Raw genomic sequence first — 24515 nt, forward strand, 5'->3', positions numbered from 1 at the left:
TTAAAAATAGTGGATATTTTAAGTGTGTGTGTATATGTGTGTGTGTGTGTGTGTGTGTGTGTGTGTGTGTGTGTGTGTGTGTGTGTGTGTTACTGAGAATTGGACACGTGCATGCTAAGCAAGCTCTCCATCACAGTGTTTTCACCCTAGCTGGCCCCCCTCCCCGGGTCTCACTAGGCTGTCCAGGCAGGCCTTGTACCCCCATCCTTTCATGTCAGTCCCCTGAGTAGCTCAGTTCCAGACCCTGGCCCCTAGGCCTGGCTCTCTGGTCCCTCTTTAGGTTTAGGGTCTTAACAAGCTATAAAAGAAAGGCTCTTTTAGGAGAGTGAAGGAATAGTTTCCACCATGGTTTGTTTTTTTTTTTCCAGTTTTGCAGTTTAGGGAAATTACATTGTTTTACAGAGATTTTGAAAAAAAGATTCTTTTAAAAAAGAGATTGTATACTATTTGAGTGGGGATAGAATTTCTGTGGCATTTAGACATTTAGTGGAAACACCAGGTTAATAAGACATCTTGAATAAACTAGTTATTATCCATGACTAAAGACAAGCTTGAAATAAAACTGAATCTCTTCAATGGAAAGGCAAACCATAGTGCCTCTGTTTGTTTAGGCCACTGACTAATCCTTTGAGAAGTTGCTGGGCTTCCCCCAAGTGCTGAAAACCCAGTTCTATTTTTAAGATCGCTGAACGCCATCCTGTCTTCATGCATGTCCTCTTCAATGTTTAGCAGCATGGGGAATTGTCTTTTAGACTAATGATTGTTTAGACCCAAACTCAATTGAGTCTTTTCTTCCTTAAAGTTGTATAGTTGACTAATGACAAACTGAGAAACATTTCTGGATATTGGGGAACACTGTTTCCTAAAGAGCAGAGATATGGAGAGAGAGGGTTGATATTTTTTTAGGTTTCATTGATGTGTTAGATCTTTGATGTATATGACTAGGAGACTTCCTCTTTGGAGCTTTGCCTCCACTGACACTCAACTGAATCATGGCAGCAAATACTAGGAAGTCCTGGCATGAAGTTATGTGAATTTTGAGCCAATTACTCCAACAAAAATTACAACCCCAAGTAGACTCCATGAACAATACAGTGTGTCCCCAGCTGAAATGGTTAAAACTTTGATCTTCATTTTAGAGATTCTTCTTTTCTTTGAGCCCAGTTGTTAAACTCAGTAGCCAAAAGCAATTTGTTGCTTAAATGCTGATAGAAATAAATAAAAGACTTCATTCTATAGAGGCCCCTTGGATAGACTTCCTTATTTTTCTCGGCTTTGGTTGGTTGCCTCTCCACCTGCCCAGAGCAGACTAGTGTTTAATAGAGTGAGCTCATCCAGAGAGACTGGCTCTTTCTGCCTGCAGCCACACAGCAAATTAGTACACAGGGCTCCCGTTCCTACAGGTGAAATCATGTCTGCCTGGCAGGCTGGTACGGAAATTACATGCCCCAAAAACTTCCTATCACTTAGAATATAGCCAAGCATGTAACAGGCATGCTGTGCCCAAAGTGAGCAGCTGGTCTAACTTCCTAGCCTTTCTCCTCTCTGCCTGTTCCCTCTCTGCTTCTGTCCCAACTCATGTCTCCCCATGACCATCAGTCAGCAGTTAATACTTATGTCTCCCCATGACCGTCAGGGAGTACTCATCTCCCCTGACTGTCAGGCAGTAGTATTCATGTCTCCCATGACCATCAGTAGTTAGTACTCATGTCTCCCATGACCGTCAGTAGTTAGTACTCATGTCTCCATGACCATCAGTAGTTAGTACTCATGTCTCCCATGACTGTCAGTAGTTAGTACTCATGTCTCCCATGACTGTCAGTAGTTAGTACTCATGTCTCCCATGACCATCAGTAGTTAGTACTCTTGTCTCCCATGACCATCAGTAGTTAGTATTCATGTCTCCCATGACCATCAGTAGTTAGTACTCATGTCTCCATGACCATCAGTAGTTAGTACTCATGTCTCCCATGACTGTCAGTAGTTAGTACTCATGTCTCCCATGACTGTCAGTAGTTAGTACTCATGTCTCCCATGACCATCAGTAGTTAGTACTCTTGTCTCCCATGACCATCAGTAGTTAGTACTCTTGTCTACCATGACCGTCAATAGTTAGTATTCATGTCTCCCATGACCATCAGTAATTAGTACTCATGTCTCCCATGACTGTCAGTAGTTAGTACTCATGTCTCCCATGACCATCAGTAGTTAGTACTCATGTCTCCCATGACTGTCAGTAGTTAGTACTCATCTCTCCCATGACCATCAGGCAGTAGTGATACTTGACTACCTATTGTTGCCTGATCGGATTTCCCTGTTTCAATGCTTTCCTAATTTCCTGTGCTTTTCCACATGGTTTTTAAAGGGTACTTTTTATTTCTATGTCTCAACTAGGTTGACAGATTTTTTTTTATTTTCTTCCCACGGTAGTTTCATTTAAAATGAAGGAAAAGCATACCTATTCGGCTAATATGGTGAAACGAAATGATTTGGAATGGCTGATAACTGTCATCAAGGTGTACCTTGTAGCACAGATCTTGGCTTTGGTGTTATGGAGGCCCAAACTGTTCGACTGTAATCATGGGTCTTATGGATGATGCTGGTGCAGCTGTTAATTTAGAAGAAGCATGGTGTGTCTTGTATTTGGATTCTATGCCATGGATAGATACCAGTAAAAATCATTTACAAATTCCTGCTTATGACCTGTCTCTCAAATAAGTCTTAAGTATTTCCTTATGTCATCATTGGAAGACATTGGACAGAGGGTGTGGCAACCAGCTATTCAACCTAGTGACCTTTTGGTTGAAAACAGTGGCTGTTAGAGCTTTCCTGCTGATAGTATTTTTTAAAAACCTTTCGCAGCTTACTGTATTGACTTGATCTTTTGATGTGGCTGTAAGATGTATTTCTTCACTTGGTGTATATCTAGTAATCTTTTGTTCTCAGTATTAGGTACTGTATGTTAAGGTGGTAGTACTTACATGGAAATTTATTTGTGGTTAAGAAAAAGTAGTTTTAACAGTGGGATTTCTTTGTTTCACTTGCCCAACCAGTGGGATTTCCCCTATGGTAGGCTCTGTGGTTTTGTAGCTCTTAAAACATGCTAGAGTTCTCCAAGGAAGAAGCAGTGTTTTATGTGTTTTATGATATTCGTGTATATTGAGAGGCCTTTTTTTAAAACAGAGAAACATATGTTTAGTGAGTTCGTTTTTCTTTAAGTACACATGGCTCTTCAGACTGGAATCTATTGAAACAGGACTCCCATTTGAAAAGCAAAGAGCCAAGGCTACAACACAGAAGTCATCTAGTGATTAGCCAGAGGCTAATAGAAATGCTGGAAAGAATGACAGATTGTATATGAAAAAGAAATATAATCTCCCAGTCATTGTAGCTTTTTTACAATTAAAGATCAAAAAAATAGAAAATTACTGGAAGAGATGAGTGTCTGAAACTTTAGAAATGCGCACAGTGTCGGATTATCCCCGCAAAGGGCTGATGAGCAGATAATAAAAGTTCTGGGTCGGAAGTCTGCGCTCTTTGTTTTGAATGTGCTCTCGGCTCTTTGCCCCTCCTCCTCTCAGGATACTACGGTTAAGTAGTTTCTAAGCCGTTGCAGAAAGCTGGAGTCTATTTCTTCTGCATCTTATCATGTCATACAGTTCTTTGGGAAACAAAATGATGTGACAGCTCCAATTTTTGAGCGGAAGAGGTCAGCGCTGACCCCTCCCCCTCCTGTGCCCAGCTGTTCTGCCGGCGTTTTCCTTCTGAGAGAACAGAGCACGGCAGAAGACGTTTCCACATCCAGTTGCTTGTAGAAGCTGCAGCTAAGGGCTCGTAGGCATGTCTTGGTGGCTCCCGGTGAGCAGCCTTGTTTCTTCTGGAGGAAAAGAAATAGTCTGAGATTACAAAGTATGGGTACATGTTTTCATTGCAGAAAAGTGATTGTTACTTACCTGTTCTAAATTCAACTTTACCATGGGTACCTGTTATTAACCAAAAAAAAAAAAAAAACTTGACTGTTTGTGCATGTGGTAATCGTTCCTTCTGCAAACTAACATGTCTCATTTTTCTCCAAAGTTAAATCATCACAACGTTTTAACCGCAGAGTTCAGCGGCTTTCCAACAGCTTGACTGAGAAATGCACACTGTTCTTAAACTGTGCGCCTTTTTGTCCAACTTCCTCCAGATTTCATTGTTCAGACCTGGCATTCAGTGGTGTTCTTAGTTTTTATAAGTCCAAGGAGAAAGTGGAATGTTTCCTGAAAGATAAATAAGTAATGAAAGCAGTATGCACGTAGAATACATGCTTCATTCTTCAAGGGTTCCCCCCCACACACTTTGGCTCTGAGAGAGAGAGAATGTCTGTGTGTTCTGTCCATCTCTGGGGAAAATACTGTTACACTGAAGATCTGACTCCAAATCAGCTGGGTTTCCATAGAGCTGAGTATTTAAGCTTCCCCTTCTGTATTTGCCTAAATGAGTTCTATATTCCACAACCATATTTACGATGGGAGGCTTGTGAATTATTTGTGTTTGTGTGAGCACAGGTACCTGTGGAGGACAGGGAGGGGATCCGATCCCCTGGAGCTGGATTGAGGGGCACTTGTATGCTGCCCCACAGTGGAGCCAAGCACTGAGCATCTCTCCAGCCCCAGAATGTGCTTTAATGACTACGTGACGAGTGGTGTCATTCTTAAGTGATATAAAAGCTAACTATTTCTCATATGCTAGCAGATGAAATCTGGGTGTGGCAGTGCTGGCTTTGGTTTCTGTTTTATTGTTGTTGTTGTTTTGTTTTGTTTTTGTTTTTTTCCGAAACAGGGTTTCTCTGTGTAGCTCTCATCCTAGAACTCGATTTGTAAACCAGGCTGGCCTTGAACTCACAGAGATCTGCCTACCTCTGCCTCCCGAGTGCTGGGATTAAAGGTGTGCACCATCACTGCCTGGCCCTTAAAGTTTTTATGTTTATTACTAAATTAACATCTTGTACAGTGAACAGATGAGACAATGTGAAAGAGTTTTTGCAAAACTTGAAACAATTTTATAAATACCCTATTACAAAATCCCCTTTTTCTTTTATACTTGGATTTGCAATATAAACAAAGGTTATGTGATAAACTTACAGTTCTTCTCTGCAGAGTCACTTACCTTCATTTCTGCCATGTGTGTGTTTGGGTTAATTCATTATGGGTTATCTTCTACATGGTGCTCTCGATCCAGTGGACGTCTGTGCTTCTGAACAGATGACTCTTTGAATGGTTAAAACTCTAACAGGAATTCTTTTTGTTCCTTTTGCAGCTATGTCTTCTTATCTTTTAATTATTAAAACAGAGCTTCCTGCTGCTATTGCAGAATTTTTGCCTGGAGACCACAGTGGGTAAGAAGAAACGTTCCCATATATCCATTCATCCATCCACCCTTTCATTCATTCATTTATTCATTATGTTTTTAGTAAACCTTAGTGGCAAGGGAAACAAACGTAGTCACGTACAGGTTTTGTGGGGTGGAACAGCAGTGGAGAAAACACTGTGGACACGTCCCACGTCCACGGGCAATCCGCTCTGCCAGAGCTCTGGGCTGCCAACCACCGGAGCTCCGGGCCCGTGTGCTCCTAAAGGCAAGGCAAGTCCAGGTTAGCTCTCAGAGGAAAGTGAAGGAGCGAGCATCTAAGGACAGGAAAGTGGAGACTGGTGGGGAAGCCTCAGGGTGTCTGAGTTGAAGGGACAGGGCGTCATCTTTGCTGTCACTTCTCAGCAAGTTGTTGTGACAAATGATGGTGGCAGCCACTGTGTGGGACTCGTGTTAGGCAGCTTGAAGAATGGTGGATGAGGACCTGTTTCCCTTCGCCTTTTTAATATTATGAAGAATACCGACCACAGCATACTTCTGTCCTCATTTAAAAACATGGACTCCTACAGAATACATACACAGTGCTCACCTAGCATGCCCAAAGCCCTGGGTTCAATTCTCAGTACCAGAAAAAAGCAAAAACAGGCAAGCATTCTGAAAGGGCTGGAGAGATGGCTCAGTGGTTAGGAGCACCAACCGCTCTTCCAGAGGACCTGAGTTCATTTCCCAGCACCTGCATGGCAGCTCACAACTGTCTGTAACCCCAGTTCCAGAGGAAATACTACCCTCCCATAGACAGACAAAGGCAAAGCAACAATGCATATAAAATAATAAATTAATAAATCATTAAAAAAAAGAAAGGAGGGTTCTGGGTGGAGGTAGCTTGCCTCTTTTAGTCACTCAGGAGGAAGAGGCAGGCAGATCTCTGTGGGCTGGAAGCCAGCCTGGTCTACAAAGCTGTTACACAGAGAAACCCTGTCTCAAAAAAACCAAACAAAGCAGATGGCACCAATGACTTTACCTCTGTTTAGGTGCTTTCTTAACAGAGTTCTGATGACCGAATGAGATGGCACACATGAATATGCTTATAAATAGCTAGTACAGTGTAAATGTGGAGAACAGGGAATTCCAAGAGCAATGATTATATTAAAGGTAAACTTTCCTTTTTTATGCAGATTGCCAGGAAGCTCGGAGTCAAACACAAATGGACTCTGATCATCCTAATGGTTGTCGTATGTCACCGGAGTTTGTCTTTGTTTGGTCCTGAATTTGGTGACTTCTAGTAACATGCTTTCAGTCACTGTAGAACGCTAGTAAAACGGAGGTGTTTTGTCTGATAAAGCATTGCTCACTGAAATCTAGTGCCACGTCTCTTGTTTTAAACAACTGAAATGAACTCCTATTTCAATTGTCTTAGTAAAACTTGTATATAATGTTCTGTTTCTATCACAAATGCATGCTTCGATGCATTCACCCATTTTTCACCCACAGTGTGCTATAGTCACACATTTTTGATAACTCATACTGTTTTACATGTAGTATATTCATTCTTGAAGACACTATATTAATTGGCTACAGAGCATTAGTCTTTAAAGCCTAACCTTGTAAAGTCAGAGACAAATGTTATAGTGATGAATGTTGCTTTGGAGCAGTTTATTTCTCAATGGTGTTGGGTGGTAGTATTTCTTCACTGAAATCATGTGGTGTTGATGTTTTACTTTAGGGTTTAGTTTACCATAAGTTTCAGTTAAGATCTTTCTTTTTTTTTTTTTTTTTTTTTTTTTTGTTTTGTTTTTCGAAACAGGGTTTCTCTGTGGAGTTTTGCGCCTTTCCTGGAACTTGCTCTGTAGACCAGGCTGGCCTCAAACTCACAGAGATAAGCCTGCCTCTGCCTCCCAAGTGCTGAGATTAAAGGTGTGCGCAGTTAAGATCGTTCAAGTGTCTTTGTTTTCTGGGTTATCTGTGAGGATAAGATATCTTTATGAACTATAACCCTTTATGAAGATGCTGTCAAATCACTTTGTGTTCATTATATTCTAATTTCCAAAGTTACTATTAGACAATGCAGATCAGTAATACTTATACCAAACTCTTATGATACATCTATATTTTTCCCAGACTAACTTACATACTTTTTAAATCTATAGCTGTTAAAAGTTGGGAGCTCTCTGTTAACATTTAATGGTCTTGTCAGGGGACTATGATTGACACAATTAAGTTGTCTTGCATTTGAGTTACATAATTGATATGGGATGTGAGCAAGATCCTAATTGAGAACATACGATACTCTTGTTCCATTCTATTCGAGAATGAAATTAAAGCAACCTATAAATAAATCTGGTTTTCATTTAAAAATGGAAAAAACATCTGCGTGCCAAGCATTTGCAACAAGCTAAGGATTTATACTCTGTGCTTCTTAGTTGGAGCATTTTTATCATATAGGATTAAATCCACAGATCAAACAAGTTTTCTAGGAAGTATAAAACTTTTTACTCTAATTCTTTTGGCTTAAAGAGAATGTATATTTAGGTCACAGTAGGAAAACAGGAGTTTGGTTAGATAATTCTTTTTCCTCTCTTAGAAAAAAATGGAAGTGCAGTAAATTTTCCCAAAATCTTGGTTTATAAAATGATTGTACTTACTGCATACTTTCAGACTGCTTATTGCTGGCTTGTAGTCTCTGGGCTTGGGTTCCATCGCATCTGCTCTTTGGACTCTCTCCATTGCCAAACCCGATGCAATTGTCTGGGACACGCATGTGCAGGTCACTCATTCCACTGGGAGTAGCTATTGATAATGAGTGATAAAGAAACCGCTGTCTTAATGATTGGTTTTTATTAACAGCAGTCAATAAATATAAGAAACGATTGATAACCAGTCTCCAGACCTAGAGAAACTCAGTTTTAAAACACAGGCCTTTACATATTAAGATTTTAAGTTCAGTCCTAAGGAGAAAATGAAGTGTGACCTTGAAATAGATGAAGGACATCTGAAGAATGCTGTAAGCTCTGAGTAGTAGCTGGCTCGGAGTGTTTGCACTGCTACTGTCTCGAGCCCATGGTCCTTTACGGCTTCTGCAGACACAGGAAATGAGGATGCTGACCAGGCTGATCCTTGAGCCCCCTCTAGCCCAGCATTCCCTAGCTCTGCAAGTCTGATGCCTGCACACCCTCAGTCAGGGCTCTGTCGGGCACGCCGCTCTAAGATGTGCACCAGTTCCACCTTCAGGTCACACGGAGCAGCCCTACCTCAGGATCTTAGTGTTTCTTTAGTCCCATACAGGGGGCAGGTTGTGGTCCTGTGGCTTAACACACACCCTTTTATACAACTCCACCCTCGTAGTGTTTTGTTTTTCCTCTTTAAAAGTCGGTTTGGGCCAGATGGTGGTGGCACATGCCTTTATTCCCAGCACTTGGGAGGCAGGTGTAGGTGGATCCCCAAGTTAGAGGCCAGCCTGGTCTACAGAGCAAGTTCCAGGACAGCCAGGGCTACACAGAGAAACCTCATCTCAAAAAAAAAAGAAAAGAAAAAGAAAGGAAGGAAGGGAGAGAGAGAGAGAGAGTCAAGTTGGCTTGTGACCATTTTTCCCTTATGTTTTCATGATTAGAACATTGATCACGATCTGTACTCTCTTAACAGATATTCAGCATACAATGCAGCCTTGTTATCCAGCAGGAACAGCAGTGCTAACAGATGAAATCTGCTCGGCTCTTCCCTCGGGGCCTTTTTTCTCCTGGCACTGCAACTGTCTGGGTCTGATACAGGCAGGGTCCCAGAAGAGAAGACATTGCAGACAGGGTCCTAGGCTGGCTGCCAGTTTCAGAATTCAGCTGCCAGGTGTTTCTTGTGAGGGCGATTTGGAAGTGTCTGTTTGGTTTTGTTCCTCAAGAGTGACTAGAAGATGAGTGTGTTGAGCATCAGTTTGTGTTTATTACACGGTTGCTTTTCTATCACTTCCTGCACAGCGGCCTCTGAGGGGCTCGTGCAAGTGTGGATAGAGAGCACAGCAGCATCAGACCCTGCAGAGCAGAAATGCTTGTGCATTGCTTGTAGCTTCTGGCGGCGCATGCCCAAAGAGCGGGAGTTAGAGCGGGACCAGGGAAAGTGTGATGGGGTGCTGTTTCTGCTGCTGCCGCTCATCTTGCCCTCCTAAGGAGGATGTTGTCACTGCCCAGCAGGAATGATTGAAGGTGTACCAGAAAGGATGTCCTCCCAAGCCAGGGTGTAATATGCGCTGGACAGTAAAGGCCAGGCATGCTAGAAGCCAGCTCTTAAACCCAGGCAAAGACACACTCTCTTAATTTGCCAGGGCAATGGGACACTGACCACCGTCGAGAGTGAAAGAGGATGGATTATCACAGAGGGAGATTTTGAAATCATCTACCGAACACTTAATAAAGGAATCCCTATTGATCTTTAAGGTTTCCCAATCCCATTCTATCCTGGATTTTATTTTCTTAATGTGGTACAATTGTGTTTCTATGTTTTTCTGATTTTCTTAGTTAATTGCTACTGTGCTTTCATTGTGCTGGTTACATATTGCCATTCTTTTTCCAGAGGGTTCTAATTGGACAATATAGTAATACATATGGGCCAATTACATCATGTCCTTGACTGTTTTACTAATTTAATTTCAGTAATCTCAGGATACATACACTTAATTAGCAACTGTGATTAGATTTTTTTCTTTCTATATATTTGCTAGTTATATTTCGTGTATTAATTGTCTTCCACATGTGCATGTATTAAGGTTTTGGAGAATTAACTTTAATATTTAAATTTGTCTATGGTTGTATTAAGAAATTCAAGCATATATGTGTACCCATGTATTGCTACCATATAGAAATAGCCATTTTTTGTATTCTAGGTATATCCTTCTGACTTTTTAAATCTATATCTTCAGCATGTTATTTTTTCCCTCTCTGTACTGAAATTTGTCTTTCACTCTTCCTATCTGTGTATGAATGAGTATGCGCACACGTATGAAAGTGTATGCACACGTGTGTGGAGGTCAGAGAACAACCTTGAGTCTTGTTTCTTAGGTGCGGTTCACTTCTTTTCTTTTTCTTTTGAAGTCAGACAGGGTCTTTCATTGTCCTTAAACTTGCTTACAAGGCTGATCTGCCTGGCCAGCGAGCCTACCTCCACACCCCAGCTTGCATTGGTGTTGTGCCAAGTGCCCAGCTTTTTTTTTTTTTTTAGCTGATTCTATGAATCAAATGCAAGCCCTCGACCCTTCAAGGCAGACGCTTTACTGACTGGCTTTCAGCCTCATGTTTCTTTTTTATTAACAAACACATGATCATTCTCTTAACTAACCATTCTCAGTCAGTATTTTACTATCTTTTAAAGAAAAGTTTAGTGTTTTAAGCTGGTAATTCATAACCCCTTCTGAAACTCTGTAGAAATGTAGAAAAGTATGAAGAGAAAAAAAAATGACTATCACCCAGAAACAATGAAGTTCCTGTCCATTTTTAATAATATCTGTATTTTTTTCTCAAAATGTCAGACTACACACACACATTCATTATATTCATTTTTCCAAAGTTGTAGTATTAGATATTTGTTTGCTTCAAGTTTTTACTATTTTTTTAAATTTACATTATTTTAAATGTTCTCAATAAATATTATTTGATAAAAATCTTTGTAACTATTGCTGGTGTTTCTTTGTTTTTAATAGTATTTTTTAAGTATTATAGGGCATTAGGGCATAATTACATGAAGACTCCTAGCATCTTTTGCCAAATTGCTTTTCATGAGGTAATTAATACAGTTTATCTTTTAGCAGTGTTTGGCATACCTCAGTACTCCTCATCAACATGGATTATTATCTCATTTTTAAGTACTTGTTAATTTGGTAGTTGAAAAATGGCATCTCATTGGACACTTTTATATTTGTCTTGGTTGAGGTGTTATTTTGAGACAAGTTCTCACTATATAGTCCAGACCAGCCTCACACTGTTGATCTTTGCCTCCCAAGTCCCGAGATTATAGGCCTATGTCAACATTATTTTAATATATTTCCTACATGCATATTCATGAGTAACAATAAAAGGTTTTCTTGTGGCGGGGGCTGGGGGTGGGAGTAGGGGGTGGAGAGGTGGCTCAGGAGTTAAAGCACTGGCTGCTCTTCCAGAGGACCCAGGTTCAATTCCCAGCACCCACAGGGCAGCTCACAACTGCTGGTAACTTTACCTCTGGGGGATCTGATACACTCACACAGGCAAAACACAAATGGACATAAAATTTTAAATAAATAAATAAACAATAAAAGGTTTTCCTAAGAACATTAACAAAAAAGTGGGTTTTCCCTAATGGATGATTGTGTGCCCTTGTGATGCGCTCTCTCTCTCTCTCTCTCTCTCTCTCTCTCTCTCTCTGTGTGTGTGTGTGTTAGAATAGACATGAATGAGTCCCATGTCCTGTGTCTGACACACAACGTTGTTTTCCTAATAGGTCTTGGTATCTCGATGGACAGACGCTCCTACTCATCATCTGTGTTGGCATTGTGTTCCCTCTTTCACTGCTTCCCAAAATAGGTGAGTCCCTGAAGACACAGGGGTGTGTTGGGGAGGGGGAGGCAAGGAGGAGTGAGCAGAGAGTAAGAGGCTTTTAAGCTTAAACTTGGCTTGTGTTCAGCTGCTCAGCCCTCGGCCCTGCCTAGCTAACTTATTACTTGGCTTGTGGTGGCGTTTTGTCTGCCCCCACTAACATGAAGTCGTTACGGCGGAGCATGAAGGAGCAGCCTGCCCTGCAGTTGGCTCCTAGTGGCAAGCCAGTTCCCGTTCTGCTGTGCAGAGCCGCATAATGACCTGTGACAGACGGGCCCTCGGCCCAGATACCAAGCTGCAATAGAAAACATGCCCAAGATGCATGGCTCTGTTTGTGAGTCAGGATCACTTGCCTTATAAATTGCTTTTTATTTTATTGGTATTTTACAGGCTTTCTTGGCTACACAAGCAGTTTATCATTTTTCTTTATGGTGTTCTTTGCCCTTGTGGTAAGTTTAAAATATAATACGTGGCTTATTTCATCACAGAAATGCAACTGTGTTAATGACATCTTTTAACTGCTTTGTGCTGGGCACAGTAGCCCATTTTATGTTATTAAGAGCACTGTTGTTGTTTTGCAGACAATTAATTTCAGTCACAGGATTATTCATTTTGTCCATTTTAAAGAAGCTTAAAAAAGCATTTCAAATTTAGTGTCTTGTGGTTAGCAGAGAGGTATACACAGTTCTTCTGTTAAGACTCTGAGTGGAATAGACCCCTGGACAGCATAGCACTCTGGAGTAGCAGTAGGGATGTGCTCTGTACAGTCAGTTCAACACAGCACTTCCTGGAGCTTTATTCCGTTACTGAAACTACAGGTTCTGAGACTTGACTGAAAAGCTCTCAGGAGAACTGGGGTGTGAATGTAATCCTATCCGGTCTGCTTACTCAGCATAAAATGTTCTCAGAAAGATAGTGTTAGGAATAAATATTCTTTTCATATGCAGGAAATGTATTTTTAATTAACTCTTTTTATTATGTATCATATCAAATGACAGTTTAACATTTATAAAATAATTTAACATAAGGATAAAAGAGAATTTAAATTTATGGCCTTTTAATTCTTCTTTTTTTTTTTTTGGTTTTTCAAGACAGGGTTTCTCTGTGTAGCTTTGTGCCTTCCCTGGAACTCGCTTTGTAGCCCAGGCTGGCCTCAGACTCACAGAGATCTACATGCCTCTGCCTCCCAAGTGCTGGGATTAAAGGGGTGCGCCACCCCACACCCCTACCCACCCCCGGCAACCTTTTAATTCTTCTAAGACAGATATGTCCTTGTATATAATTTCTTTTTTTAAAAAAATTTTTCTTTGCAGTTCAGTTTATCCCATAGTAAGGATCTAAATGTCAAACCTTACATAGGATTAAACATTTTTTATTTGCCAAAAGTATATATATTCCAAGTAACCTTTTTCTAAGTATTTAGCTTTCCCTTAATTACTGATAATGAATCAAGGGGAAATGTCACCCCTAAGCAGGTTATAGAGCCAGGTGCCAGAGCTGTCAAAACAGTCCTCAGCCTGGGGAGATAGTTCAGCTGATAGATCGTGTCTGCCCTGCAAGTCTGAGGGCTTGCTTTCAGTTCCTAGAGCCCATGCGAACAGTCGGGCATGTTGGTACATGCTTGTAATCCCAGTGCTGGGGGAGACAGAGATGAGTGGATTTCTGGGTCTTGTTGGCCAGCCAACTCAGCCTTCTCCTATTCAGCACACTCCAGGCCAATGAGAGATTGTCTCAAAGACCAAGATGAATGGCTCCTGAAGAATGACATCCACCGTTGACTTCTGGCTTCCATATGTGCATACACACATGTGCACACACAATGGCACAATATGTAACCACCAACCACTACACACATGTGCACACAAAGCTACATACAAATACAACCACATGCACACCACACATGCACGCACACACTGCCACACAAACATGCAACCACATACCCACTACGTATATACACATCAGTCCTGTTTGCATTACATTTATCTTTGGCTAAATCATCTAAGACACAGGATAAAACAACTAAAATTTGTGCAAGTAACTCTGATTTCACTGTTCATAAACATTTATGTTATAAGGAATGTTTGTAAGGCTGAACATATTTAACAGTTCTTGATCACTCGTTGAATTTACCTGCGTTAAAATTGTCCCTCCACCCACCCCAATGCCATTCAGATAGTGAATTGAGCATGCATTTTTTTAGGTTCCATACTTTAGAGAGAAACAGTAAGTATTTTCATTGTAAGGTAATTGTTGAAAAGCATCTATCAACATGGTTAGAAGGTAGCCTACATATACATAGGAATGTATGGTTCTTAATAGTGTAGATAGCACACTGAATTTTCTCCTCCTAGTTAATCAACAAGGCAAGCATTTCATAGGTAGAAGTAATTCAGTTTTCACAGTCAATAGCTTAACACAGGTGAAATGTATTGATACAATATGTCTATCATAGTTTTGGTTTCTGTCATAGTAGGTACTCTTTAATTCAATGCAGATTTCTGCTCCAGTAGTCATATGGAAATGATTCTCTTATATTTATCGTGATATTCTACAAATCATCTGCTTGGATTTCTACCTGTGAGAAGAGTTGAAATTTGGCCTACAATGAGACTATGAAGATTATGTTTTGTTTTGTTTTTTAATGTTGTCTTTTGTTGCCATATGTATTACAGATTCTGTTTCTAATTTTTGTTTGTTTGTTTGGTTGGTTGGTTGGTTGGTTGGTTGGTTTTGGAGAGACAGGGTTTTGCTAGGTAACTCTGGCTGGCCATGAACTCACTGTGTAGACCAGGCTGGCGTACAGTTCACAGAAATCCATCTGCCCAGGCTCTGCCTCCTGAGGGCCAGAACTCAAGGTGTGCTCCCCCACGATCAGCTAACTGACTCTGTAAACACGTGTGCCAGTGTGTTCATTGATTATCTTTAGAACATGTGTGTATAAGTCTATTACATTTATATTGTTTTATACAATCAATCTAGAAAACATTTTCTTAATTAAACTCTTCAAGCATGTAGCTAAAGTAACTCTACTAGCTGCTCTCCCAGATCCTGATTTTCATTTAGAAATTTAGCATAATTTTTCCCTTGAGCATCTAAATTTAAAAATAAACTTCAATTTTTGTCAATGGCTCAAAGTGACGTAACAGATGCTTTTATCCTTTTTTTTTAAACTTACCTTTTGGTCACTTTGAAGCAAGTCTCTGGAGTTGAGGGGAGGGAGGGGTTCCTGAGAGCTCTGTAAAGGGATTTGAAAGATGGAGGAGGAAGGGCCTTTTGTGCATTAAGTAGTTTTAGTGCTTCGGGTCATTTTTCTTGTCTGTCCATCCCCCAGAATTGCCTTCTTACCCTGTAACTCTCTCCTCTCTTGTTGATGGGTCTCGGGCCCCCTCCTCACCTCTCTGCATCTCCGGCCACCCCATCCCACCATGCTGGTCTGAAGCTGGGACGGCCGTTTGCACAGGAATTCCCTGTAATAAGGGAATTTATGTTAGCGTAAAATCCAGTTGCTAATAATTCTTTCTAGTAAATGAAATAGGTTCTATTGTATCTTGGAGAATTTTTGCAAGGATTTTGACTTGAGGCCTTCTAAAGTCACAGAGGACCAAGCAAGGAAGGGAGGGAAGAGCACTCATGTGTCGCTCAAGGCCTGGTGCTGAGCAGTGCTCAGGAGGTGCTGTCCGAGGCCCCAGGAGGACACTGCGTTTGGAGTGTCATCAGCAGGGTACAAGAGAGACCAGCTGCTTTCCCCTAACCCACACGCTCTCTCTTAAAAAAAAAAAATGAGATTCTTGGTTCTGGTTCTGTTCTTTTCTGTCCATGGTTAAGCTTGGTTTTATATGAAAACTTAACCTGGAAATGCCCAGTTTGTCCTTAGGCGCTCCACCACCCCCCCTTTGGGTGAGATTTTTAAATTAAGACTGACTTGGGTTCACTCATTAACTTAATCCTAAAAGTGTGTGTTTTCTTTAGATTTACCACTGTATAAAATTTTGATTGAATTTGTTAAAACCCCAAACTAGATAAGTTCCAAACAGGAATAGTATTCACTTACTGCTCTCCTGCAAAGACAAATACTTTCTTTCTTCTCTCTGCCCCTTTGTGTGCTGGGATTTAGCCTGAAGCAAATATTTACAGAGTAATTATGTGCCTGCAACAGGGGCTACAAGGGCAGTGTTGACATGGCGGCCACCGTGACTCTAGGAACAGGATGGTCACAGTTAAGAGTCAGTCCTGAAACCTGTTCGTTCTGGGAAACACCGTCCCTCTGGCTTTCTTTTGAGGGTTTTTGTTTGTTTGTTTTAATTTATTTTTGCCAGCTGGAGTTCCCTAGCTCTGTGTTCATGTTCTAGCCAGCTCTCTCCACATTGACCAAAATACCACAAACCTGAAAAAGTGAAGAGGCCAAAGTAGGTATGCATCAGGTCACGTTCTGTGTTAAGTCCCAGCTCGTGCCTGCTGGCTAGTCTAGGCCTGTCTGCTGCGGACAGACCTAGTCATAGTCTGTGCCACTGTCATTGAAAACATGCTTCCTTTTTGAGTTACACTTTTAAACACAAACCAACAAACAAACAACAAAAAAAACAGGCTACTGTTGGATTTTGGAAAATTGACCCAAGAGCACACTGAGTCTCTCATGAGCAAGATTCCCCACTGGTCAGACGTACGGTATCCTATGCCTCCCTCTCCAGTGACCATGTTAAAGGGTGACCCCATTCTAGCTGGGGAAAATCAGAGCAGCAAGGATCCATCTATTAGCCTCCTGTTTGGCATTTTTTAAAATGTTGTCCTGGTTGAGATCAACTTGTGATGAATTTTACTACAGATCATCTGAGTGTCGGTTGTATTTACTTTTACAGATAGTAATTAAAAAATGGTCCATCCCTTGTCCTCTGACCTTAAATTGCATCGATGGAGTGTTCCAGGTGATAATTTTTAGGTTCTTTTGTTTTAACTTTTCAACCAAAAAAAGAAATGGAAGATAAATGATTATGTTTCTAATTAATGAAAAAGTAATGGTTACATTGCATTTTAGAACTTTTCTTTGAAGTGATTTGATGGGAAAGTGTAGTAGTAATAAATTCATCATATTTGTTGATGTATTCTGACTTTTAATAGCTGTTGGTTTCTCTTTTTCCCCTCAATACTCTTAAACAGATTTCAAATGCTGCAGATGACTGTAAACCAAAGCTCTTTCATTTCTCCAAAGAGGTGTGTAACTTATTAACAGATACTTTGGGTTGATTTTTCACATTTCAAGTTTTAAGAGATTTGTGTAACAGGGTCTCTCAGGTCTTTATACCTGTAACTAATTAATTTTCATGAAAGTGCTAAGTATAGGATTGCCTACCAGAAGAATAATATTATTTAACACAGGGTGGCCCATTATGAAACAGCCACCTTTTTCTTTTCTTTCTTTTGGCATGCCTTTAAATGGAGCCTGTTTTAAATGGGCCTTTGCCTAAAAGAACAGATTTACCAAATGTCTGGTCTGGCCAGTAAGGTCCTCTGTGGATACGGTTTTCCTGTTGCGCTCTGGACTTGTAAAGCTAAATCGCCAATTACATCAAAAAACTCCTCCCCTGTGAGTAGGACTTTGGTCTCTAGCTAAACAGCCTCATCATTGGACCAGCAGTTGAGTACTGCCAATCCTCCTTGTGAACAGCATTCCAAGGGGAAATTTATGATGCTCAGAGCAGAGACCTGAAGACCAAGTTCCCTGACTGCTCTAAGAGAGCTGTAGGGTCCTGAGAATCCCTGAGAATTTGGAAGAGTCCCTGAGCGTGAGCAGAGAAACAGGAACTGCCATTTGCATGGTCCCTGCTTTGTGCTAGTGGAAAAGCCAAGTCTTCCTGTTTCTGGGAGTCTCTTCCTTTTCTCCTCTTTGTATTTCTGCTGAAATGTTGTTTTATAGGTCCCAGACACTGGATTCCTCCACTCACTGCACTTTATTAGTGTAGAATGTTAACATGGTTAGTCCTCTGTGCAGAACCTTCCTTTGTTTTTAACTAAGAAATGTCTCAAGCCTCACGAGGGAGGTTACCACATCTTTCACATGGTAAAGACCTCCACGGGCCTGAAAGATCTAGGTAGGGTAATTGACGCTGGGAAATTGAACAATATATGAACCAGAGAATCTGTGATGTAAACTCTGGTTCCCCTAATGCAGCTTCAGAGGACACAACTTCCTAGGTACTATATCCCACAGTAGTTCTTCATCTGGAAGTTCTCTTGGTAAAGAGCCTAATGCTAGCTGAGGAGAAATATTTTTAGACCAGAAAAGAGAAATCATTACCATCCATTTGTTAAAGACAGCACTTTAATTTAGAGGGTAACTTTCTAGCTTGCTAGTTTTCTGTGGCTTTTGTTAAGTATTCTAATAATAATTTTTAAAGAAACTATAGGTATTACATGGGATCCCAAGGAGTTTTTCAGGTCTAGAATTAATGATCTTTGTGTTCATTAAAAAAAGATCTTGGTTGAAGATTCTGGCAGTACAAAGATGTGGTTTCTATTTTTAGTACTTACTTGGATTGAGTAAGTAAAAGCAGATTTGGAAGCATCAAGCATGCTGCTTGAGGTAATGAGATGTTTTTAAATTGTGAATACCTTAAGAATGACTGGAAATTATAATAAAATATCTTTAAATGTAGCTGTTTATATCTTATCTAAATTATTTTTATCTTACCCAAATAATATAGAAAGTGGTAATTGCAATAAAGCAACATGATACGAGAGGCCAGCCAGAAACTGTTCGGGTCAGACTAAGCAAGCCACCTAAGCCACCATAAGCTACAGTGTTTGCTGGTGTCTGTAGGGCTCCCCCCCACCTCTCAAAAGTCTTATAAAGAGATCATTCTTAAAGGATGAAATAAATTTGACCAAGTTTTTTGTTTGTTTGTTTGTTTGTTTTTTTAAGTACTTTATTGTTGGGCTGGCAAGGTGGCTCGGTTGTCTTGTTGGGCGCCTGCCCCCAAGCTTGTTGACCTGACCCTGCTCCCCAGAACTCACATGGTGGAAGGAAAATACTGACTCCCACAAGTTTTCCTCTGACCTCAGCAAGTGCTTAGTGAAATGGGTGTGTGGGCACACACACACACACACACACACACACACACACACGCACGCACGCACGCACGCACGCACGCACGCACGCACGCAAGCACGCACAAGTTTTTTTTTTAAGTGTAATTAAAACAAACAAACAAAAAAGAACCAAGTGTGTTACCAAATAAAAATGGAGTAGCATTTAATAATTTTTTTCCTCTAAATTTTTTTTCAGAGTGTTTATGCCATACCAACCATGGCTTTTTCATTTCTCTGCCATACCTCAATATTGCCCATATACTGTGAGCTTCAAAGGTACTGTAGAACGCTGGGAATGTGCATTTCCCTCTGGGGCTTTCGGATTGAATAGCATTCTCATTTATGAATCCTTCTCTGTTGTCCTGAATTCTAAGTGTTAGTTAAAAAAACAAGGCAGTCGCCAGCTAATTCCGTCCTCGTTGGTAATGTTGTCAGTGACGCCATCTTTGTCTGTGAGTGTCCACTTGTGAATTCTAATGTGTAGTCATTGATGAACTCACGGTTGTCTGAAGAGTCCTGACTGGCCTGCGAGAGGCTTGTTTCTTCAGATATCAATTCCTACCGTGTTTGTGTTTCAGCCCCTCAAAGAAAAGGATGCAGAACGTAAGCAATACAGCAATCGCTCTGAGCTTCCTGGTTTACTTTGTATCTGCGCTCTTTGGATACCTCACTTTTTATGGTGAGTAGATTCTTAACCAGCAGTAATGAGGGAAGCGCAGATGACCTCACACCTGCCTGTGGTCTTTCTTCCTACCTCTCCCTTATCAGTTTATCTGTCAGGTCACATGTCAGCACTGTGGTGGCTTTGTGAGCTCCTTTCTCTGACAAAGGTGAGTCAGGCTTGAGAGTAATGACCTCATGGGAAAGTTTTCCCTCTTTTTAGATTTGTATGTATCTGTGTGTCCGAGTGTGAGTTTGTGCGTGTGAATGGAATACCCGTGGAAGCCAGAAGAGGGCATCAGGTCCCCAGAAGGTGGAATTACCTCGGAAGCAAGTGGCTGTGACCCACCCAACTTGAGTGTCAAACTCCTGTTCTCTGTGAGAGCACTACGTGTTCTTAACAGCTAAGCCATCTCTCTAGCCCTTGAAGTTTTTCTTAGATTTTTATGTAGATTTTCAAGTATATTGATGTCTCTATAAAATAATGATTTGGGTCTTTTAAATTTGTGTATTCAGAGCCAGGCATGGTGATGCCACACATTTAATCTCAGCACTCAGGAGACAGAGGCAGGTGGATCTCTATGAGTTCGAGGACAGCCAGGTCTACATAGTGAGTTCCAGGACAGCCAGAGCTATATAGTCTTGAAAAAAGCGAGGGGAAATTACATATTCAGTATGTTAGGCTCCAGATGATAAACTTAGAGGTTAGGAAAGTAAACCATCTCAATAGTTACACAAAGCAGCTCCAGAAGGCAAAAGCTAGTACAGTGCACTCAGCCGTTGGCCGGCCCTGTCTTCCGACTTCGCTTATACAGCATGTGCTTAAGTGCGTTCCTCCCCATGCTGCCCCGGGGCCTGTCTCTTCAAGTTTCTTAAAGACACTTGTAAAATTATAAAGCATACGCAAAATTCTCTTTTATTTATTTTGGAAACGTTTCCTGCATAGTTTGTTGGGTTTTTTTTTTTCTCTTCTTTGAACAAGCATGTCAAGAACAAAATCAAAGTCTAGAGCAAGAAAGAATGAGCAAAATTCACAAACAATCACATCCTAGCACATGCCACTCAAGCCCAATTTTGAATGTATTCTTCAGCTTAGAAATGTTTTTTATCGTAACTGCAAGTGAATAGCTGTTACTACTTGGGGATGCTTAGCTGTTGGTGACCTGCTTGATGGCTTTGTGCACTTTTCAAGGTTGAGACTTCTGCGGTCACCAGCTGCGGACCTTTATTTATACTTATCTCCCCGTTTCCCCAAGTGCCAAGTCTTTAGACAGTGTTTTCTTATACCACTATCTTTCCTAGGCCCTTTGAGAAGAATACTGGTTTTGAACCCAGCAAGTCTGGGTCATATAACTAGCTGTCATTCCCTAACTAGCTCTGTGACCCTGAGGAGAGCCTCTACCTCGGAGCATCTTCACCTCCTAATCTATAGTATGAGCCTAACTGCAGAGGGCTGTGGTGAGCAGAAGTGAGTTCTATCTAAAACCCTGCTGTAGTATTTGGCACGTAATAGCCCTTCTCAACCCAGGGCTGTTTATAGCTGTGTATCACTGTGTATACTATCATCCTAACTGTTGTAACTGTCTCTGTTTTAGGGGTCCTCTTTCAGCATCATGCTAATTACTCTTACACATCTGTTGTGTGTGTGCACAGGTCCCTGTGTGTGTGTACACGTGAGAGTGACCGTTAGAGGCCAGCCTCGGGGTCATTCATCAGGAGCCTTCCACCTTGTCATTTTGAGACAGGGTCTGACCCTTGGCCGGGAATTTACAAGTAGGCTTTTGGGCTGACTGGTCAGCAAGCTGCAGGGAGGGACGCCACTGTCCCTGCCTCCCCAGCACTGGGGTTAGCAGCACATACCACCACACCCAGGTGATTTTTTTTTAAAAACATGGATTCTAAGGATTGAACTCAGATCCTCGTAGCAGCAGGGCAACCATTTCTACAGCCGAGCTCTCTCCCCAGCCCCTCTTCTGTGTGATGGCTTTTCAGTGGGTGCCCTCTCACCTCGGGGTTCCCAGTGTGTGTCCTAGACAGGGATTTGCCGTAGTCCAACTATGGGTGTGCCTGTACCGTGGCCCCTCTCCACAGCACCTGGGCGCCCAAATGTTGTGTCCTGCAGGAATGCACAGCTGATAGGGTCCCGCGGCGGTAGGCTGTCCACAGATGGGTGGGAACGCCCTCCCAAAGGTAGAGGACAGGCAGAACAGTCTGTTCCTCGCAGTAGTTCTTCTTTTTCATTGTTAATCAGAATCGAGAAATGCCTTCTGCTGTGGCTTTCAAGTGGTCTAGTCAGAGCTATCTAATAACAAGAAATTGTTAGTTTGGTAGGCCTAGCCTAAAGGTCAAGCTTATATAATTCATCTTTCCAGGTTAGAAGTTCATCCTAGAGAGGTAAAGTGGACTGCCATGGATTTAAGGCAGCTTTCTGCCTGCAAGCCAGTATTCTTGGTGCTACCTAATGAAAATCTTCCTCGGTGTCTTAAGCAGGCAGCCATGTGACGCCAGCGGTACCAAATGACTTGCAAAAAATGACCATCAGGTTCTTTCTGGAATTTATGAAGCTTTCTCTGAGTCCAAATAAGTGTGTTATAATTGTTCCTTATACATGTTAAGGCTCAATTAAGAATATGAGGGGTGTGGGGGGGGTGTTGTCTCAGAAGGCTTTCCCCCTGGGAAAGTAGGATTTCTAGTAAATGTAGTTCTTAATACTTGTGGAGCTGATTGGAATCTTTATCCAGGACTCTCAAAGCTTAGTTAATATCGAACTTGTGTCAGATTAAAGGGTCTATAAGTATTAACCTACATGAATAATATTGGTTCTAATCACAGATGTTACAGAGGACAAGTGTCCCTCTGGTGAGCCAGGCCGGTGCCCAAACACGGGGTAGCCAGCCATTTTAATGTCGGTGAGGCCGTTAAACATGAAGTGTTAACAGCTCATTTTATGATTCAGAAAATGGAAATAAAATAGTTTGCCATATTTCTCCAAAGACTCCCAAGTATCTCACAGATTTGGAAATAGAATCCAGATTTCTTGGCCCTTCCCAGTCCTCATACCTAGTCCCATCTCTCCATTCTGTAATTTTCGTCTGTAGCTCTATAGACGATTTTATTTCTCTGCTGTGCCCATGACTAGCCTAGCTCGGAGCTCGTTACTTTAGTGATTATAACAGTGGCAACAGTGGCGTTCTGTTTCTTTGTTTCTGGTGTTTTCCTTCCACTCTGCACTTGGGTGTAGTTCGAGTCACAGTACACTCCTCTTTCTGTCTTAGTCATGTTCCTCACTGCTGCACCACAACACCTGAGGTCCAAAGCAGCCTGAGGGAGGGAGGGAGGGTCTGTTGTGGCTCCCAGGTCATCATGGCCAGGAAGGCACAGTGGCGGTAGAATCAGGAGTAGTGAAGTCTTGTCCAGCTTACTTTCTTCTTTGATATAGTCCAGGATCCTGGCCCACGGGGTGGTGCCATCCACTAAACTAACCTAATCAAGATACACACACACACACACACACACACACACACACACACACACACACACACAGGCACGCCAGAGGTCTGTCTCCTGGGCGATTCTAGAGCTCATCAAATTGACAATTGAAATAATCCAATTCCTAGATGCTTGTACTTTTGGCTTGTCAGATTTCATCTAAACCCGGTGCAGGGCTGTCTTGCTGAGTCTTCAGGTCCTCTCCAGCTCACTCACTCACTCGCTGTCCTCTTGTCCTCCTGCTCACGATGCCTCCACTGTGGTGCTTACTGGAGCATTCACTTCCTCAAGCACAAGTGCCCTTTGCTACCGCAGGCTTCTGCTGGTTCTGCTTCTCCGTTCTAGAAAGTCTGTTCCATGTCTTTGAATGTCAGCACACATAGTGCTCATTCCGTGAATTCAGTAACTGTTGAGGTCCATGAATTATTGTCATCTGAAGACAGGAAGTTACAGTAGGTAGTGGGATTTGAATGCTCATTGTCGTCTCAGTTTAGAATTACCGTAGCTCTTTGTTTAAGCCTCCTTCTGCCACTTAGATTTGTTCACCTTGTATAAACTTTCTGGTGCATCTTTATGGGGTTCTCTTATCTCTTAAGACCCAGAAAAACAGGCATATTTGCTTTTTGTATTTCCTCTAATTTTTGTATTTCTAAAATTTGATTTTTATATTTAAGTCCAAACTGGTCTTTGTCCATAGGTCCTGAGGTGTGGTGTGAACATCCTTGTTCTTCCTCAGGTGACCTGGGTGAGGGAAACTACCAGGCAGAAAGCAGGGGCGGCATCTCTCAGTCCTGTCTCTCTCTGTCCTGACTAAACCATTTTCTAACGCTTCATTTTCTTTTATGCAAGATGAAAATGGACAAAGCTGATAATATGCACACTATGCAGACTATAGAATTGACCCTGAAAGTATAGTCTTACACAAAGCGCTGTGAAATTTGAGAAAATGCTGGTATAACAGGAAAGCTATCACGAAAGTGTGGGGTGCCCTGCTCTGCCCCCCTGATACGTGTTCTTAGGCAAACTGACTGGTATTTGTGAGCCTACCTATCTCATATTGCCATGGTGACCAAATTCAGCAGTACATATGTGAGCATTTTACAAACACTTTCCATAAAATTATGGAAACTTCTAAGGAGTTTTGCTTTCGTTTGTATTTTGTTTTATTTTGTTGTTTTTATGACTGGGTCTCACTGGCTTGGAACTTGCTAGGTAGACCAGGCTAGCCTCAGACTCACCGAGATCCATCTGCCTCTGCCTCTCCATTGTTTTGATAAAAGCCTTGAGCCACCACACATGGTTAGGGAGATACTTTTAAATACAATTTTTTGTATTTAAAATTAAATTGTGGAGATTCTGTGTGTCCTGGTTTAACGTTTCTTA

The 24515-nt window shown here is 41.6% G+C and overlaps 1 protein-coding gene across 3 annotated transcripts in view; it reads left to right on the forward strand.

Moving 5' to 3' along the window:
* Positions 1 to 24515, forward strand: part of Slc38a6 (solute carrier family 38 member 6) — a 65487-nt gene that overhangs the window by 37817 nt on the left and 3155 nt on the right. For 2 of the 3 annotated variants that reach the window (XM_028858138.2, XM_028858148.2), the window contains 7 exons: positions 5299 to 5377; positions 11806 to 11888; positions 12291 to 12349; positions 16757 to 16822; positions 17055 to 17108; positions 19180 to 19259; positions 19562 to 19662. In XM_028858138.2, coding sequence (XP_028713971.1) covers positions 5299 to 5377; positions 11806 to 11888; positions 12291 to 12349; positions 16757 to 16822; positions 17055 to 17108; positions 19180 to 19259; positions 19562 to 19662 — 522 coding nt within the window. The remainder of the gene's footprint in view (positions 1 to 5298; positions 5378 to 11805; positions 11889 to 12290; positions 12350 to 16756; positions 16823 to 17054; positions 17109 to 19179; positions 19260 to 19561; positions 19663 to 24515) is intronic. The other variant, XM_037210617.1, reaches the window with a different exon arrangement.

The sequence above is a fragment of the Peromyscus leucopus genome, chromosome 14 (genome assembly GCF_004664715.2).
Source record: "Peromyscus leucopus breed LL Stock chromosome 14, UCI_PerLeu_2.1, whole genome shotgun sequence".
In the NCBI taxonomy this organism is placed as follows: Eukaryota; Metazoa; Chordata; class Mammalia; order Rodentia; family Cricetidae; genus Peromyscus; species Peromyscus leucopus.